The sequence below is a fragment of the Pavona decussata genome, unplaced genomic scaffold (genome assembly GCF_977016875.1).
Source record: "Pavona decussata unplaced genomic scaffold, jaPavDecu1.1 SCAFFOLD_100, whole genome shotgun sequence".
NCBI classification, from domain to species: domain Eukaryota; kingdom Metazoa; phylum Cnidaria; class Anthozoa; order Scleractinia; family Agariciidae; genus Pavona; species Pavona decussata.
In genome coordinates this window covers 2,601,470-2,619,057 of record NW_028145515.1, presented here as the reverse complement: position 1 = coordinate 2,619,057, position 17,588 = coordinate 2,601,470, and the positions used below count along the sequence as shown (strand labels likewise).

Here is a 17,588-nt window from a genome sequence, read left to right as displayed (position 1 = left end):
GGGCACCAGTCCTTCTCATTCAAATCTCCAAGATGGCTGACTTTGTCAACAGAAGGATTCAGATGTTTTTCGGGGTTATCTGTCACTTTTCTTTTCGAAGACGTCACGCTTTGTAGAAAGTTCAATATTTCTCGATGAGGAAAATACTATTCTTTTTCATAACGTGTTCAATTTCGTGGAATGGAAACTAAACTGTCTACAAAAGGCAAATAGGTAGTTACATCATCTGGATCTTAAGACAAGAGGTCTGCTTTGGGACAAAGTGTGATAACGAAAGTGTTTCAAGGAACCCTTAAAAGTATTTCCTATGGATCTTGGAGCGGTGAAAGAGGTTTTAGAGGTGAGAAACAACCTAAATAACTGAGATACAAGTACCGAAACGGGTTGATTTCATGGAAAATCTAAGAGAAAAATAGCCAAGCTAAGCTTGATCAAGTTTGTACATGTAGCTTTAGGAAGCACGTCCAATTTAGTATTTCTACGAGGGAAAGATTCCGGGCAGCACCATACGTAAATTATACATCCACCACTCTCATACTGTCCTTTATAGGCATAGACAGAGTGCATGAACAAAGTTTGAGTCAGAAAACATATGCATAATTATGTATGGGGCTGTGTGCTAGGCTGTTTCCAAATTGCTCAGCGTACTGGCACACGATTGTGGTCTTTGGCAGAAAGCGGCGTGAGAGGTAGTCAATGCCTGGTTTCAGATTACCTCATAGGCATAACGGCATAACAAATAATTACCTAGTAGGTTTTTGAAACCTTCCACCATTCAGATTTAGATTTCAGATTGCAGATTTTTTTATTATGCACTATTTCAAGAGTTTACTACAAAAGGAAATTACAATACATCACAAAAGTAACATAAAGACAACATTAAATTACATAAATATGAAAAGTAAAATGTGCGCAGTGACCAAAGGAGCTTAGGCTTTCGAGCTGGTCACTGCCACCTGCAGCTAACTGGTGAATTGTTTTTGTCAAAAACTATCCAGGATTTTTAGAGTCTACTGGTGGTCGGCATAACATTTTCCTGGAGTATGCACTTTGGCAGCCACTTGGTGTGGAAGTTCGAAACTCTGAAAGTATCTTTGGCGTCGGATACAGGTGCAGCACACGGAATGTACCCTGGGCTGTGTGGAAATGTTGGCCCTTTTTACCAGTCTTGAATTCATACTGGTATGGTACAATCTGGGGCCAACATATAACTGTTGTTATATTGCTCCTGGACTGCCATCTCTCAAACTTCTCTTGAAATGTTTTTGCAAACCCACTCATTGTAATGTGTGTATATTTTTTGTTCTTTTTTCAGTCGTATTGTAAATCTGAGTCACCATCAAACATACAGAAGTTGAAGAATGATAAAAACCTTGTGAATGGGATAATTCAGAACTTACCCGATCACTATGCAGACCAGGTCAGGAAGGGATTCCTTAGTACTGCATTTACCTACTGTAGGTCTGAGAATTGTAGTCAAATCAAAGGTAACCTGGCAGAACTCCTTGGACATCTAACCCTTTAACCCCTGATATCAAAGAACAAATTCTCCTATCTTGTCCCCATACTTTTCTTATAAATGTACTGATGAGAAGTTATCAAAATATCAGGAAAATCTACTTTGGGTAATCATATCCTTAGTTCTCATGACCTCAGGTGTTGAATAAGCATTGATATTAAAAGGAGAAATTTGATGTTGATCACTGTTAGGACTTAAAAGAATTAATACCCCATAACTTGAAATACAAAAGCTCCCTTGAATAGGTAGTGACAGTACAGTAAACAGACCCCCAGTGTTTGTGGTCTGGCCTTGTTTCCATAATGGGGGCATCTGTCACTTGCTAGTTATGAGTGAGTTGATTGTGAATTGCAGGGTTGTAATTTTTACCCACAAGCAGTCTGGTTCAGTTAAGTCCCCAAACAGTAAGTTTTTGCATCATGGGAAACTCGGAAAAAATCCAAGCTCCAGATGAGATTTGAACCCATGACCCTCCATGATCTAGTTGGATGCTCTAACCACTGAGCTACTGGAGACTCCATGGTGAGCAAGGGTGAATGTGGGTCTTTCACTAGAACTGCATCACACAGTCACATAGTCAAATGAATATAGGCCCTTATGACTCATAGTATATGAGTATATAATTAGATATTAAATAAATAAACAAGTATTACTTGCAAGTAAAAAATGTGGATGGTCTGTGGCTGACATGTGCAGCTTTTATTTGTTTTGATTGACAGTTGAGCAGCCCAGTGTACAACAACCTATTCGAGCTGTTTCATCATGGTGGAAAAGGCGGCCAGCTGTTTGTTCTTCAGTTTGTTCCAGTTTTGATATGGACGTATTTGTCTGCTACAACAAGACGAGATGAGCAGGTTTGGTTGCCAAGAGTCGATACATGTATTCTGAAGAGAAATGATCATTTTGTGTGCACACTGAAAAGATTAAGTTTTTAACCACGTATAGCACTGAGCTATTCTCACCCAAAACTTGTAATCTTATCACTTTGTGAGTAAAATGAACCAGTAGACAACCATCGAGATAACCTGTAACATGAAGGTTCTTTCAAGGTTATTCAGCCACAACAGGTGCTATATAGGGTATGTCCATTACGACAGCTCTGCACTGAGTGGGAGGGTCTGGTGTGCCATGGCAAAAATCCAAAAATACTGTATTTTCCTACTGTGTTTCTCTAAGAGGTTCTAAATCAGTTGAGTGACAAATAGGTACTGCCAAAACTGTATTTGATTTTATTATACAGTAGTGGTAATCATTTTAGATTTTAGCTCCCCAAGCAGTACCTATTGCAACCTCCACTTACCATAAACTTATGACAATTACCCCTGTCTTTTTTATGTGGGAGTCCCCCGCCCCCTATCCTGACAGAAGGGGGGGTGTGGGGGGGGGGGGGGGAGAGAAGAGGCGAGGTAGACTATAGACAAGTAACTTAGACAAGAAGTTTTACTCTTCATTCTCTCTCCACCCCAGTGTATAAATGCGTACTGGGAGTACATGCTGCTGGGGTTATCACTCCAATGAACTGAAACACCCCAAGCAGAGGGAAGTACTTATGAGTTTCTAGTTGTTTTATACTGTGGTCAAACTTTGGTTGTATGGACCACTTAAAGAATGGCAGCTGCTTTTGCTACGCACATAATTATGTTCTGTGCATCTCAGAATGGTCCAAGAACCTGTAAGGAAGATGCCTAACTCAAATCAAAGGTATTTTTGCGAAGTTTTTGGTTGTGTCCAGGGAATAGAAGGTATTAGCAAGGGCTATTGCAATCCAAAAAGCAAACTGGGGTAACCATGCATTTTTCCGAGATAATAATAAATAAATCTTCAAATAAATAAATAAATAAATTTTGGAAAAAATGCTTTACATTGTTATATACATGTATTTTTAATTTAAAAAATAAATGCTTTTGGGATAATCATTCCATTCCATCATTATCCCTGTTTGTATTCCATTGGCCTTTGGTAAGATCTGCTTTTTCTGCACAGTCGTAAACGGTGCAAAAATATGGTCCTGATCTGTATTAGGAGCCACCATCCTTCACCATTCCCCTTTTATGTACATGCCATGCATGTTACACTATAATTATGCTGATTTTTTTCCCCTTACTTTTCCAAAGGCTTATGGCAATCTTGAGGCTCTTTTACTTGCAATCTATAATGCTGTAAGTAGTCATTATACATATCAAGTGATTGCTACTGTGTATTAGTTTGACTTTTTGGTCTCCATCTGGTCTTTATTGTGAGACAAGTGTACTAACAGGTACTCTTTCTTTTTCTAATGGCAGGAAGTAGAAAGTGAAGAACAGAAAATCAAGAAATTTAGACTTCCATCACTCTCAAGAGCATCAATTTACCATGAGGTAGCTAGTCTGTCACATGGGTATGCTCAAACATATTTCACATCGAAACATCCTTTACAAACTAAAAAGTATTGTGATCTTTTCACAAACATAATAATTAAATGATAATAAAAATATATAATGAGATAATGATAATGATGACACATGTATTTGAAATTTCTTGAATCTTGTAGTACTGTTTATAATTTATACTGTACATTGGCATTCTAACTACGTTTAAGTACATGTATGTGGATGAAATCCTCAAATGTGACCGTATTTTCATGTTACACAAGGTGGTTCTAACTTTTGCGCCTATGCATAAAATCCTAAAGTATGACCATTCAAAGGACAACTCTTGAGCAGTATGTTGCATTGATGTTCAGTTTGTCAAGCACTGTCCCTTTAATTGAAAAAAATAATTTGAATGAGTTATTTTTTTCTGATATAGGTTAAAGGTCTATTGAATTATTAAGTACTGTTACATGTTACAGTTCAAATATATGCCAGCATAGACAGATATTGAACATTTGTAGATTTAATCATTGATTGTCTTATTAAGGACAAGACAGGTTTAGTGCTAAGTGCATTTAATTAGTTACTAGTAAAATAATTGTTAATTTGTAATTTTAAAAATCACTTAATGTTGATCTATTAATATAGCAGCAAGCTAATTTAAATGTTAAAAGAGGTTATCTGTTTTATCCATACAGTCACAGCCTTACCAGGGACTGGCAACTTCATCAGTGTTAACTGAGACGGCTCTGAGTCGACATGAACAGAATGAGACATTCACAACTTCACCAGGTCCAGGAAGACAGCTTAATAAAATCACTGCTATACACAGGTGAGAATGGTGATGATGATGATGATAACAATGAATTTTACAACTAATAATAATGGAAGATTAGGGAGTACATTCATTCAATCCTAGGCTCTCTGTCCTTTGCCAAGTGTAGTGGTGATGTCATCCGCCCCTGCAAAATCTGTGCAGGATGCCAGATATGTATCCCAAGATCCATTCATTCAATCAACTTTGTCCCATACAAATTATCTCAACCCCAATCTGATATAGATTGCATTCTTTCTACATCGAACACGACAATAACTATAATATTATACTAATCATCATTATCATAATAATAATTTTTGATATTTAAACAGGGTAAAAATTACAAATTAAAATAATATATCAAATAAACAAATTTAAAATTGAAATAAAATAAAAATGGGAATTTCAGTGGCACATCCATAGAGTGGCTCTGAGTGGCTCTATGTCCACTGTTTCCAGGTTGATTTGGAGTACCCAGAGAAAAACCCTCGGAGCAGGGTGAGAACCAGCAACTAAAAAGTTTTATGACTTAAAATAATAATTATGAATGATGAAGATGGTGAACATCAAATTAAGTTTAAACAGTGCTTTCCAACTTGGTGCTGCATTTTAAGAAATATCAGAAACTTTTGACTGGGAGGTTGCGTGTTAATATTGGATTTTAAAGCCAGGGTTATAATTGCACATATTGTATACTCAGGTGTCAATTGGTATAGTATGCAGTTCTCTAGTACATAAATTATACATAATGTATACATGCACCTTAAGGTGTACTTTTAGTTGAAGTGAGTTAACCTCTAGCCCTTCCTTTCTGAATGTACAGTTCAGCATTAAGCCCACTTGTAAGGGTTTGTCAAGAGCTCCTGCTGCTCCATAAGGAATAATTATATTAGATTCTATCTTTGTAAACATAGGGCAAATAAAGATTCGACTTTGATGTAATAGATCAAACATGAGGAAGAGTGTTTCCTCCGATTTCCAAACACCGAGAAGTAGGTTGGAAAAACGAGGTGCAGCCGAGTTTTTTTTAAACCAACTTTGAGGTGTTTGGAAATAGGAGGAAACACTCTTTCGAGTGTTTGATATAGCTTCTCAAACTATTGATAATTCTTGGAGAAATTCGAAGCAAACACTCACAAAATTTTATGATAATTAAGATCACATTTCCAAACCTCCTTCACGGTAGTGATTTCCTTTGTTTTTTCTTCATAAATTATTAATGAGTTTGAGAATGTACTTTAACACCATGATACTGAAATTTAGTCACTGCCATCTTTTCCCAGGCTCTCAGTACTAAGTGCCATTATATACCTGTATAATGCCAACATTGTGTTCCTGAGTGACGCCTCTCACCGCAGCTTCTGTATCATGGCATTGAGGTATGGAATCTTCTTTTTATTTTGCTGCATATAACGGTAATAAAAAAAATTATGTACCTTTTTCAAACACTTGTGGAAGGATTTCTTTAGGGGATTCCCATGTATAAATTAGTAAGAGATATATTGTAGCCTGCAGAGCTGACAGTTTTGTTGGGGGTTTGGTGGGCGTGGCTCTGCCACGCGCCATCAAACCCACAACAAAACTGCCAGCTTTGCAGGCTAAATATATTGTAGCTCAAAACTTCTTCATTAGAAAATGACAACATGTCAACAACCTTTCCTTACATAAAGGTAGTTTTTTTTGTTATTAATAATAGCATACTTTGCAGGTGTTGTTAGCCAGAGTTAGGGTTTCCAGTCAAGACCAACCTGATATCATAAATTGTCTTGGGTTAAGGTCAATTGCCCTTACTGTGAAATTAAATCCAGGAACCACAAACACAGGCTAATTATTAAAACAGGGTATTTATATTTTTAAAAGGGAAAAAATAAAAAATATTAAAGTGTTTAACTTTGCACATAAAAGCCAAAGACAAAAGTGCTGATATGATCTGTCAAGTGTTCTTTTGTTTACATTATTTTTCTTTGCTTTGTCCTCACACATGATGGCTGAATTTATGAAAATTGATTGAATTATTAAAGTTGAATCAAAGAAATTTGCGTTGGTTCGATCCACCAGTACATAAAAACTGCATATCAATTTATTTGATCAGTGCTTTCTTTGTTTTCTGCTAGCTGAGAATAGGCAGCCGCAACATGTAACACTGAGATTGTCTATTATTTACCCTGTGAGATGGAATCGAAATAAATCTATTATTTCTATTTTCAACCCAGGTTGGCAAAATGCGGTTTTTACAAACTTTGTCAATGGAGTAAAGAGGAATCTGAGTCAGAATTTTCAACTGAAGAGCTTACAAAGCTGGTCAATCACCCAAGAATCACTCTCAGCACAGAGTTAATTCAAGAGATAACACATGGACTCTACTTCCTAATGTAAGAATGAGCTTCTTTAATGCCCTTAGCTCCCACGAGTCTCCTTAGCTCAGTGGTAGAGCATCCGAACTAGTATTCGGAAGGTTCGACTCCTGATAGGAACACTCGGATTTCTTTTTTCTGAGTATGCCTTTGTCATTCACCGAAAAAATACATAATTTTCTATTGAATCATAGTTGAGGAACAGAAAACAGATTTCAGAAAACAATTTCAGGCTTTAGTTTTGATATAAGAGCGGGTCCCTACTTTTGGAATTTATGAGCAAGTGTTGAAACAATTTTGTGGCCTTTTTTTTTTTTGGAAAGGGGCAGGGGGTATTAAGGTGTTGTTACTTTAATGTTATACATGACTGTACAGAAGCTTGAATAGAAGTTGAAGAGAACAAGAAATCATTGTGGAATCCTTCGTGGAAACTCAAGCCATTATAAGCAAGTGTTTTAAATTTCTCCTGAACTTCTAAACTAAGTATGCAATCTTTTTCATAAGGAAAAAAAACATTGGCAATTTTTTATAAACCAATCAGGGGCACCCAACAGTTCATTTAGGTGAATAAAGATCTGTTCAGAAGGTCTTAAATTTGCCTCTGAAATTCAGGTTTAGTTTTAAGGAAAATATCGATGGTAGAGAAAACGTTGCATAGGATTAGTTTTAATTTTTCTGCTGAAGTTTTTCAGTAAACCTCTAATCATATGATGACTAGTTTGTTTACCAAATTAGAGCTAATTTTGAGAATGTTTGGTCTGGGATAACAGGGGATGCTTTTGCAGTGTCACTACTGATTAATGGTGTCCAGTGGTGGCCAATTGCAAATGTCATTCGTTTCCTTAGGTCAGAGAAATAATTTTGAGTTTTTGACGATGAAAAGGCCAAATCATAATTAACACCATTTGAAATCCACCCAGCCCCTCAAATGTTACCATCTTCATATTATTATTATTATTATTATTATTATTATTATTATTTATTATAGTGAGAAATGAAGTAGGAAATAGAGCAGAAGAGGAGAGAAGAAGAATATCGCGTTGTATTTTTACAACTGGATAATAGGCTGGATAGTAGGCTGGATAATGCAATGTAAACTGAGAATGTCATGAGTTGTTATCCATTTCACGATATAAATAGTGTGCAAAAATTGATTTCCAATTATGTTATTGAATTTTATTGCATGCAACCATACTTGTACAGTACGCTTAGAGTCATGTTGATTGTAAATTTTTAATTATTAATTATTATTATTATTATTATTATTATTATTATTATTATTATTGTTATTATTATCATTATTATTTATATACTTACTAGGTACAATGGACAAAGGATCATTGCCACCAAGGCACTGGATGATCTACACTGGCGAGCAGGTCACAGTTTGCTGGCCCCAGCTCACATGGTAACTCTTACATATGTGTAGAAGTTAATAATTAAGGATAACTTTAAAACAATTTAAAAGGGACCCCGAAATGCCAATTTAGATGGTGCAACTGTTGCTTAACACCATCCTACTGTATGCAACATCTCCAGTAAATACTCATCATATGCAAAAACGTGCACAGTAAAATACAATGCTTACAAGTAGATTACAACGATGGCTGATTCTTCAAGTCTGAAGATCATGGAAGAATGTCGTCCCTTTTTACTTAGAAACAGCATTGAGAATAGTTGGAGTCACATTTGATCCATCGTCGTTCTGGAATTATAGTACAGGAAATGAATTCTACTCTCAAGTCAAGAGTTAATGATTTTTGTAAACGTGTATTTTGGTAGTAAACCTTTTCTCCTTATATTGTAATGTGCAGTTCCAGAAAAAATCCATACCCACCCCAAGGAAGGTCATTAGAAATTCCTAGGGGGGGAGGGGGTCTTAAAAGTCAAAATTTTAGAAGCAACGTATTAAGCTAAACGGGAATCTCCTGAGATGGCGGGAGGGAGGGTGCAAAACAAAAAACCTTCACGGGGGGGGGGGGGGGGGAGTATGGATATTTTCTGGAACTGCACAATGTTCATGTGATCATTACTTCTTAGTTGACCAGTGCCATAAAGCATTCACTGAAACAAACAGAAGGTCTCCCCAGTGATGGTCCCCTGGGGCTGGAGATGTACCTGACAGATGCACAGGATACCCAGCCAATTAATGGTAAGACTGTGCCATCAGTAAGTGGCACCATTTTGGAAGCTCCAAGTATGTATTACTCTGACGGGGAATCTTATGCGTCCTGTCAGGAGGCTATTGAGGACGACGAGGGCGATGATGCCGGTGATATTTTTACAGATACTGTTGATACTTTTGATGAGAAATCTGACAAAAATTATCTGAGCACATGGCTATGATTTTAATTTAATTTGACGTTGAAGAGCTCTGTGCGGGTCTTGGAAGCAGAAGTACTCTAAATTTTTTCAGTCCAATTTATATATAAGAAACATATCTAACTTAAAGCACAGTTATGTTGAAAGCGTTAATTTAATTTCCAAAATTGGAGTTCAAAACATTAATCCTTATAGGGGTAATTTAACTTCTGTGTTTAACTCTAAATGGAGTATTAATATTAATCTAATCGCCATTGCATCAAATTAAGATTTTCGTACTCTTTATAGAGTGGTTTTTAGTTGAGTGGCATAAAACTAAAACCAAAGTAATGTTATTACTCTGACCAATCAAGGGAGACGTAAACAGCGCAGTGAACCAATCAGAAGTCGAAGTAAATACCTGTTACCCGCGCCAAGCGCGGGAAAACGCGGGAAGACGCGTGCGAGCAAGTCACGATTGGGTTTGGTTTTTCTTCTCATTGGATAAGATAGTGGTGTAAGCTTTGCCAAAGTAAAACCCAATCCCCCGTGCCCCCCCCCCCCCTCCCACATCGTAGTAAAGTAAAAACAAAGTAAAAGCGAATCGTTTCGATATAGTCAATTGAAAACTGCTCTACAGGGAGTTAGTGAGAAAAAACACAACACCCTGAAGGTGAATAATAATTATGAACCAAGAACTACCGCCTATGCATTAAATATTTCTAACGATTGGTATTAAGTAAAGAAAATACAAGAACAGAAACTCGACAGTAGAAAATACAATAAAGTGGAAACGAAAATATAACAATTTTAAAAGCTAAAACGTAAGACTCGATAATCAAGTTAGGTGAAAACAAAAAATAATATCATTTTAAAAGCTAAAACATAAGACGTGATAACTAGTATACAAAAAATTATTAAACCATTATAAAAAATAGTTGAATACTCCATATAATTATACCATAATAGATTTCAAAGTGTTCTACTGACAGTGTACTTATTGCGTTATAAGAAACTTTTTAGTGCAATTTATATTTCGTTTTTTAAAATTCAGAAATTTTTTTTTTGTTAAATTGGTCCTCACACAGTATATGAATTTTCTCTTCTTGTTACCGTGATAAACGCTTAAAATTGTCTGTAATGTTTTTTCCGTATGCTAACATAAGTAAAACTTGTTTGAATTCATGTATTTTAGTCTTGTTGAAATAATTTATCTACATGTATCTCTTTTAAGTGATAAAAACTTTGTAACTTGTTGATTGTAACTTAATTCTAATATACAATTAAACTATTTATCAAATGTTGTTAACATTAAGTGTATCCAATCTGTGGTAAATACAAGAAAATAAACTCAGTTTAAAAGTGCAAGTGTTAAAAGTTAAGATCAAGTTTTTTGTGTTGTTTTTGTGCTTAAATTGAAAAAACGTATTACACAAACACATCTTTCATGTATCGGGTACATCAGCACTTGCTAAACTGAATGTGCATGCCTTGTTGCTTTTCATCCTGTCTAAAAGTTCCCTTTCTCCACAAAACATTGTTTGCATTGTGAATCATTTCAATCGCTTTTACTGGTAACATTGTCTGGGAAAGCGATGAGGAAAGGATGGGTGTGGTGTGGTTCTATGCGTCATGGACAACAAGACCAAGAAATCTATTATTCACGCTCATATAAACGTGTTCTGTTAATTTGCCAACAAAAAACTCGCCCACAGGATAAAGTCAATGCAAATTGTAACGTAAAGCACGCGTAAGGAAATTAGTATGTTCGGTTTCTTCAGGCAGGCAAGTTTTCAGGGCTCGGTGAGTGGGCGAAATGACTTGCGTATAAAAGAGAATTTGCATGAAATAATTGCCATGTTAAATGGGTTCGTAATCACGTTTCCACTGTCTTCAGAAAAAAATCGCGTTTACGTGCTTTTTTGAAGGAAGTCTTGGTAAACAGCTGGGTTGCGCGTTACCTTAACTAATTGAGTTCGTAAGGTCGAAAGTCGTTTGATAGAATCTGGCAAACGACAATTTTACTGTATTCTTTTTAAACACGTAAAGCGATATAAAAATTTTTGGGGTGCCAATTTGTGTGAGTTCTTGTGATTGTACCTTCAACCCAAAAAAGGAAAATGAAAGATCGAATTCAAAGAAATTCCGCGAAACAAAATCTGCCGCAAAATTGTCCTCCTTTCAGTCAAGCGATACTGAACGACACTTTTGAGGGAAAACTCCTCTCTTGGTACAAATCGACGTTAACTTGTTAAGAATACCGTGTCATTTTAAATGCCTTTGTAACACGTGGAAATCACATAATTGTTAGACAAAACAGAATTATATTATATCACTCATTTTTGTTTTTAATTTCCCCGCGCGCCGCCATTTTGGATTGACAATAGCGACAACCATATGACGTCATAAAATCCAAAATGGCGGCGCGCGTGAAATTCAGTTTAAAAGCGAAAATGGGCGATAACCACAACTCGATAAGCAATAACAGTTGACAGGATTATGTTTTCTCTCCTATAATATTTTGCTGTTTAAAATCGGAAATTGCAAAACTTTGTTCCCAGCTAACAAAAAAGGTGTACTCGCAAAAAACAAAATATCTTTAATATACAGCACAAAATTCCCGTAGAAATTTCATGGTACAGGGCATATTTGTCTAATGAAGCAGCAGTTACTGTGTTTCTGGGATAATAGAAACTCTCTACTTTTTCGGTACTACCTGAGTTTCCTAAGCAATAAAACTCATACAAGAAAAAAAGCACGTTACAATTCATAATACCAAGAAATAACACCATAAAAAATTCGGGTAATCTCTACAAATATCTACTGAAATATTTCCGTTTTATTGTGGAAAAGTGAAGTTTAACTTCACGGCTTGCAACTCGATTCTAGTTACAGCGGAATGTGACGTCACGCGTCGAGCTGATAGAGAAGATGCCCCTTCACCCTTTAAGCGTGTTGAGCCTGGAAAAGAGATTGCACTGGCTGTACGCTTCCCAGCAGGTTCTCAGATTTCCAATTTGATCCAAAACATTATTTTGCCACATCAGTCTTATTTCAGAAATATATTATGTCATAAAGTACAGGGCCCAGTTGTTCAAAGCCCGATTAAGCTAATCCTGGGTTAACGTGAACTTCGATTCGAGTTTATTTACTAACCCATACGAATTCTTCCAAAAGATTTTTGTCCCTCAGTTTTGCCTTAAACTTTTCTTTACAATTAGCTTAAAATTATCCTTTAATAACATTCTTAACGAGCGAGATGAAAACCTCGGTTAACTTTTAATCGTTGGTTAGCGTTAATCGGCTTTCGAACAACCGGGCGCAGGGTTTTAGCTAGGCCAAGTGCAAACTTGGTGGAAATATATCCAAAGTTATGTCATGAATATGCAAATATGGAGTTTCTTGCGTTTTGCGGCGCAGCTAAAACATTGGTCTGAAACAGAAGCTCATTACTCGGCGCGTACAGCTCCCATACTAAGCCTTTACTACGGCGTTTTCATAGATCGGTCTACTTGAAGAAATTCATCAGGCTAGATAAGTGAACAGTCGATTTAAAAGTTCTTACAACATAGCCAGTCTTATATTAATGTCTTATTAATGCTGACAGTTTCGATGACTGTCAGCCATCTTTATCAAAACTTGAAAAGTATGAAAAGTGTCAGAAGCCTTAAATAGGCTTTTGAAGGTGTTGATTATTGCGATAAATGCGCAAAGTCACTCTGTAGAACAGGGACGGGGGAGCCTATCAGCTTTCTCCCATATGGACATAAGTGATCTCCACCCCCAAACCAGGGGGGAGCGGGCGTCTACAGAGTGACTTTGCACATTTATCGCAATAATCAACACCTTCAAAAGCCTATTTAAGGCTTCTGACACTTTTCATGCTTTTCAAGTTTTGATAAAGATGGCTGACAGTCATCGAAACTGTCAGCATTAATAAGACATTAATATAAGACTGGCTATGTTGTAAGAACTTTTAAATCGATAGATCGGTCTATTTTTAGATAGGAAAATTTAAATTCCGGTTCACATGAGAATTATGCAAAGTTTGAGACTGGTTAGTAAGGCTCCTGCGGGAAACTGAATTTGTGGGAACTTCAATCTAAAAATAAATACGTCTGTAAAAACGCCGTTACACGAATATATAGGAGTTGTACGCTCCGGCTAATGGGCTCCTGAATTCATATATTTCACGGGGTTTGCTTCTTTTGAAAATATCAGGAGAAAGCAAACCAACCGGTTTTAAGAGGGGCGCGAAATGGAGCCATCGCTGTAGTTGAACTCTTTCATTTCATGTTTTCTCTGTTATAGGTATTCTGGCTTTGACAACAAGTGGGTTGAAGACATCTCGTCCAACTTACATAGAGCACCCTGCGGTTGACAATGAAGATATAGAAATCGAAGTTGAATCAAAAAAATTGAGTTCCTTGTCAGATCATTCCGCTAAAGAAGCGTCCAAGTCACACAGGAAGGTTCAGAGCCTCGGATACTTCAAGCGTTCGAACTTTCCGAACACGAAGGAGCACCTGGAACTTGCACCAATTCCTGGTACGAGCGCAAGCGGTTTGTCCGTGTTACCTCGGTCTATTGCGTCGGAAAGCGATGTTGCCTCGGATAAAATCGATGGTGTGGAGTTGCTGGCGACAAGTTACAGTGCAGATGAAGTCCTTGATCACAAATTTTAAAGAGTTTCTACGATTCACCCCGGCCGGCTTCGTTCGTCAGAAGTCGGTATTTACGTTGGCTAAATCCGACGGCAATCTATTGGTGATTAGTAAATTTATGATTTTGATGTAATATATGGCGTTGGTTCCATGCTAACTGATTTGGGATAATGTGGTAAAAGGGGGAAGGACCCCCCCCCCCCCCCCAAAAAAAAAAAAAGAAACAAAAAAAAAAACAAAAAAGGAAGAAAGAAAGAAAAGGAAAAAAAAGAAACGGATATTTCGTTCCATTCGGCCATTCCTACTTGGGTCAAGTTTCTCCGACGTAAGTTGGTCGTGTTATTTCGGTTTGCGCAGAAAACTCGTAAATGGAACGGGTTTGTTTTAAAGTCTGTTCAGTTGCTGTTAACCGGAAAATGCTGTTCACTTCAGCAGCAAGACGTTTGGAAACTTGCAAACCGGAACGTTTGGCCGAATGGAAAGCGTGGGTTAACGGTTGTAAACGTGAGTTCATGGTATCGCCTAGCTGACCGTGAATGCTTCTAGCACTGGTGAGTCATAATTTCAGGGCTTGTGATGATCCAGTATTTCTCGTTTGCAGATTATACTTTGCGTGATTTCTAGAAGGGCATATTTGCCGCACAACTTTATAGGTTTTAACGGTAAGTTGCGCTGCTCCAGTGGTGGGTCGAATTTGTCGTGGAACCAACCTCGTTCCCAGGGTCTCTCCTGGTAACGAGGTTGTAGTGGAACCTCTTCGGTTTTGCAGAAAACAACTTCTAGACGGTTGGCAAATGATCATGGCTGAAAAAGCTACTGAAATGTTAAACTTGTCTGTTATACGAACACAGGGTGCCTTGGCAAAATTTTGTGCGTCATGCATTTTTAATTGACTGGGAGATAACACCGTAATGCCACACAACATAAGATGTAAGATAAGATAAGGAAACCAGGGCGAAAATTAAGAAGTTCAATGAAGAAGTTGAGGGAAGGTTTAACAAAAGAGGGGAGTATAGTTACCATAAAAAGCATGGATTATAACGTGCGTGTACAATTTATAACATTCGAGGGTGTATTTAAGTAAAATACTTTGGAATAAAACAGAAAGTTTGAAAGTAAAGTTGAGAGCCGTTTTGCAGAGTATCTTTCGTGGATAGCACAGCGCGCGGGAAGTAAAACGCGCGCGTTGCATGGGCGGGAAAAATTTGTTCGAGTGACGGGAGACTGGGTCCTAGCAAGAGATCGCTTTGTACTGGTCGGTACTAGTAGGGGAAATCCTCTCAAACCCCACGTACCAGCTGATTGGTCCAATCGTAGTTCGAGCGCCTGCCTCATATCCTTTCTCAAACTCATTAATAATTCATCAAGCCAAAACAAAGCAAATCACTACCGTGAAGGAGGTTTAGAAATGTGATCTTAGTTATCATAAAATTTTGTGAACTTTTGCTTCGAATTTCTCCAAGAAATATCAATAGTTTGAGAAGCTATATCAAACACTCGAAAGAGGGTTTCATCCTATTTCCAAACACCTCGAAGTTGGTTAAAAAATCTCGGCTGCGCCTCGTTTTTCCAACTTACTTCTCGGTGTTTGGAAATCGGAGGAAACTCTCTTCCTCGTGTTTGATACAGCTGTTTCGACAAAGGTTGTCCAAAAAAAGCGTAAAAGCGTACGCGACAATGCGGAAAGGTAGTCGGGGAAATACCCAATAAATTTCAATAAAAGCCCAGAATCCATAATGCCTTGACCGTACAGCGAAGACTTGACGAGCATGCTTTCGGGCAATATGGATTCTGAGCTTTCATTTAAATTTATTGGGTATTTCCCAGACTACCTTTCGGCATTGTCGCGTACGCTTTTACGCTTTATTGGACAACCTTTGTCGAAACAGCTGTATATTACGTCGAATCCCGCGCGTCATAAAGTCCGCTGGGTAACAGCAATTTGATCTCAAATCGTTGTTTTGGAGTTTAATTTGATGTCCTACATCAACTATGTTAAACTACAAACTATGATAATTTTTAATATTTTGACGCATTTTCAATGCATGGTTCTACTAGTTGCAAATAATCTCTATTCACAAGTTCTTTGAACTCCTTTGATTATCAATCTCTATAAGAAGTAAAAAACAAAATGTCATTCTCTGTAGCTGCTGTCATAAAAAATCGTACTTTTTCAAAAATAATTACTTTAACTCCCTCTAAAATACAGGTAAAATTTCGGCGTGGGAGCTGGGTTACATACAAATTTGAAAGGCGTGCTTGTCGTACCTATGGGATTGAAAATGCGTTTTTAGTGATTCACTCTTGATGTACCTAATTAGTGTATAAATTACCCAGCAAGCAGAGGTTCCTTAGTTTCCCTGTGTGACGGCGGGCGAAGAAACCTGTGCAAACATCCATCTAATTTCCTATCGCGCATGCGCGACGTTCGTCATAATACGTTATGTGAATCGTCACGTCCGGTCCTGCATTCTAGCAAGTCACGTCAACAACTCCGCCTCGAACATTTCAAAGGAAGTTCTCGCCCAAAACGCGAACAAAAGTCACGCATTCAAGCACAGCAAATTTTCACCATTAATACGAAACCGTTGGATAAAGTGCTTAAAAACTGCTTGCAAACATAAGCAAGCTCTTGGCTCGTGCGAAAACGTTTTACGCAACAAAAGCCCATTGGATCCCAATGTCCAGCCGATTTCTGCGCTGGCTTGTGTAAGCCCGCTAAAATAGTTGACAACCGGTTAGAAACCAGAATATTCAATGTAATCGTCCAGGTTTGTGGACGGCGGCAGATCAAACAATCGAATGGATGTTTGCTGAGGTTTCTTATCCACACCAAGGAAACTTTGCTCGAAAAGTATGTATAAATATGTCGGAGATTAACGGCATTTCCTTTCAAACTTGCGCAATTAAAACATGACCGATATATCTGTTCAAATGTCAGTTGTAAAACTTTTATGTGCTAGCACCACCTCTAATGTACGCCCCAAAACGACCCCCCTCCCCCACCCAAACTTTCCAACCCCATTTCCAGCGGGATAAAATTCGTCTAAAGTTCTAAGAGTTTTTTTCAAACTCACGTAGAAACTGTGTGATAACACGAAACAAAGTAAAAGGAAGGTGCCTCACAACAAGCAATTTGAAGAAAGAATTGCGAAGGAAGGCTCCACTATGATCAGACTACAACGGTGCCTACTATTGTTACTGCGCATACGTTCTGCGCATCGCGATACTCGGGTTTCCTATGGGTGGTGCCTACTAATACAGGAATATTTTTGCGCGGTTTAAAATTATACGGAGAAAGCAGCACTTACCAAATGCTTTTGGTATTTCAAAAAAAAAAAATTGGGGGTATCCATGCATTTTTCAGAGATAATTAAGTTTCAATTTAGAAAAAAATCCCATACATTGCTTTATATTTTGGGTTTTTTGTTTGGAGATATTAATGTTTAATTATCTCTGAAAAATGCGTGGTTAGCCCCAATTTTCTTTTTGGATTTCAAAAGCCCTTGCTAAGGTCTGCTTTTCCCGCATAGTCATAAACCGCACAAAAATACTTTGGTATTAGTAGGCACCGTCCTTAAA

The 17,588-nt window shown here is 37.5% G+C and overlaps 1 protein-coding gene across 1 annotated transcript; it reads left to right on the top strand.

The window, feature by feature from the left end:
* Window positions 1-32: 32 nt before the first annotated feature.
* LOC146472328 (hyccin-like) lies at window positions 33-15,126 on the top strand. The gene is made up of 11 exons (XM_085119681.1): window positions 33-340; window positions 1,316-1,420; window positions 2,239-2,373; window positions 3,634-3,678; window positions 3,802-3,876; window positions 4,569-4,702; window positions 5,971-6,066; window positions 6,901-7,059; window positions 8,362-8,449; window positions 9,082-9,193; window positions 13,654-15,126. Exons 1-11 carry the CDS (start codon window positions 308-310, stop codon window positions 14,025-14,027), a joined length of 1,356 nt encoding a protein of 451 aa, XP_084975807.1. The 5' UTR covers window positions 33-307; the 3' UTR covers window positions 14,028-15,126.
* The last annotated feature ends 2,462 nt before the right edge of the window (window positions 15,127-17,588 follow it).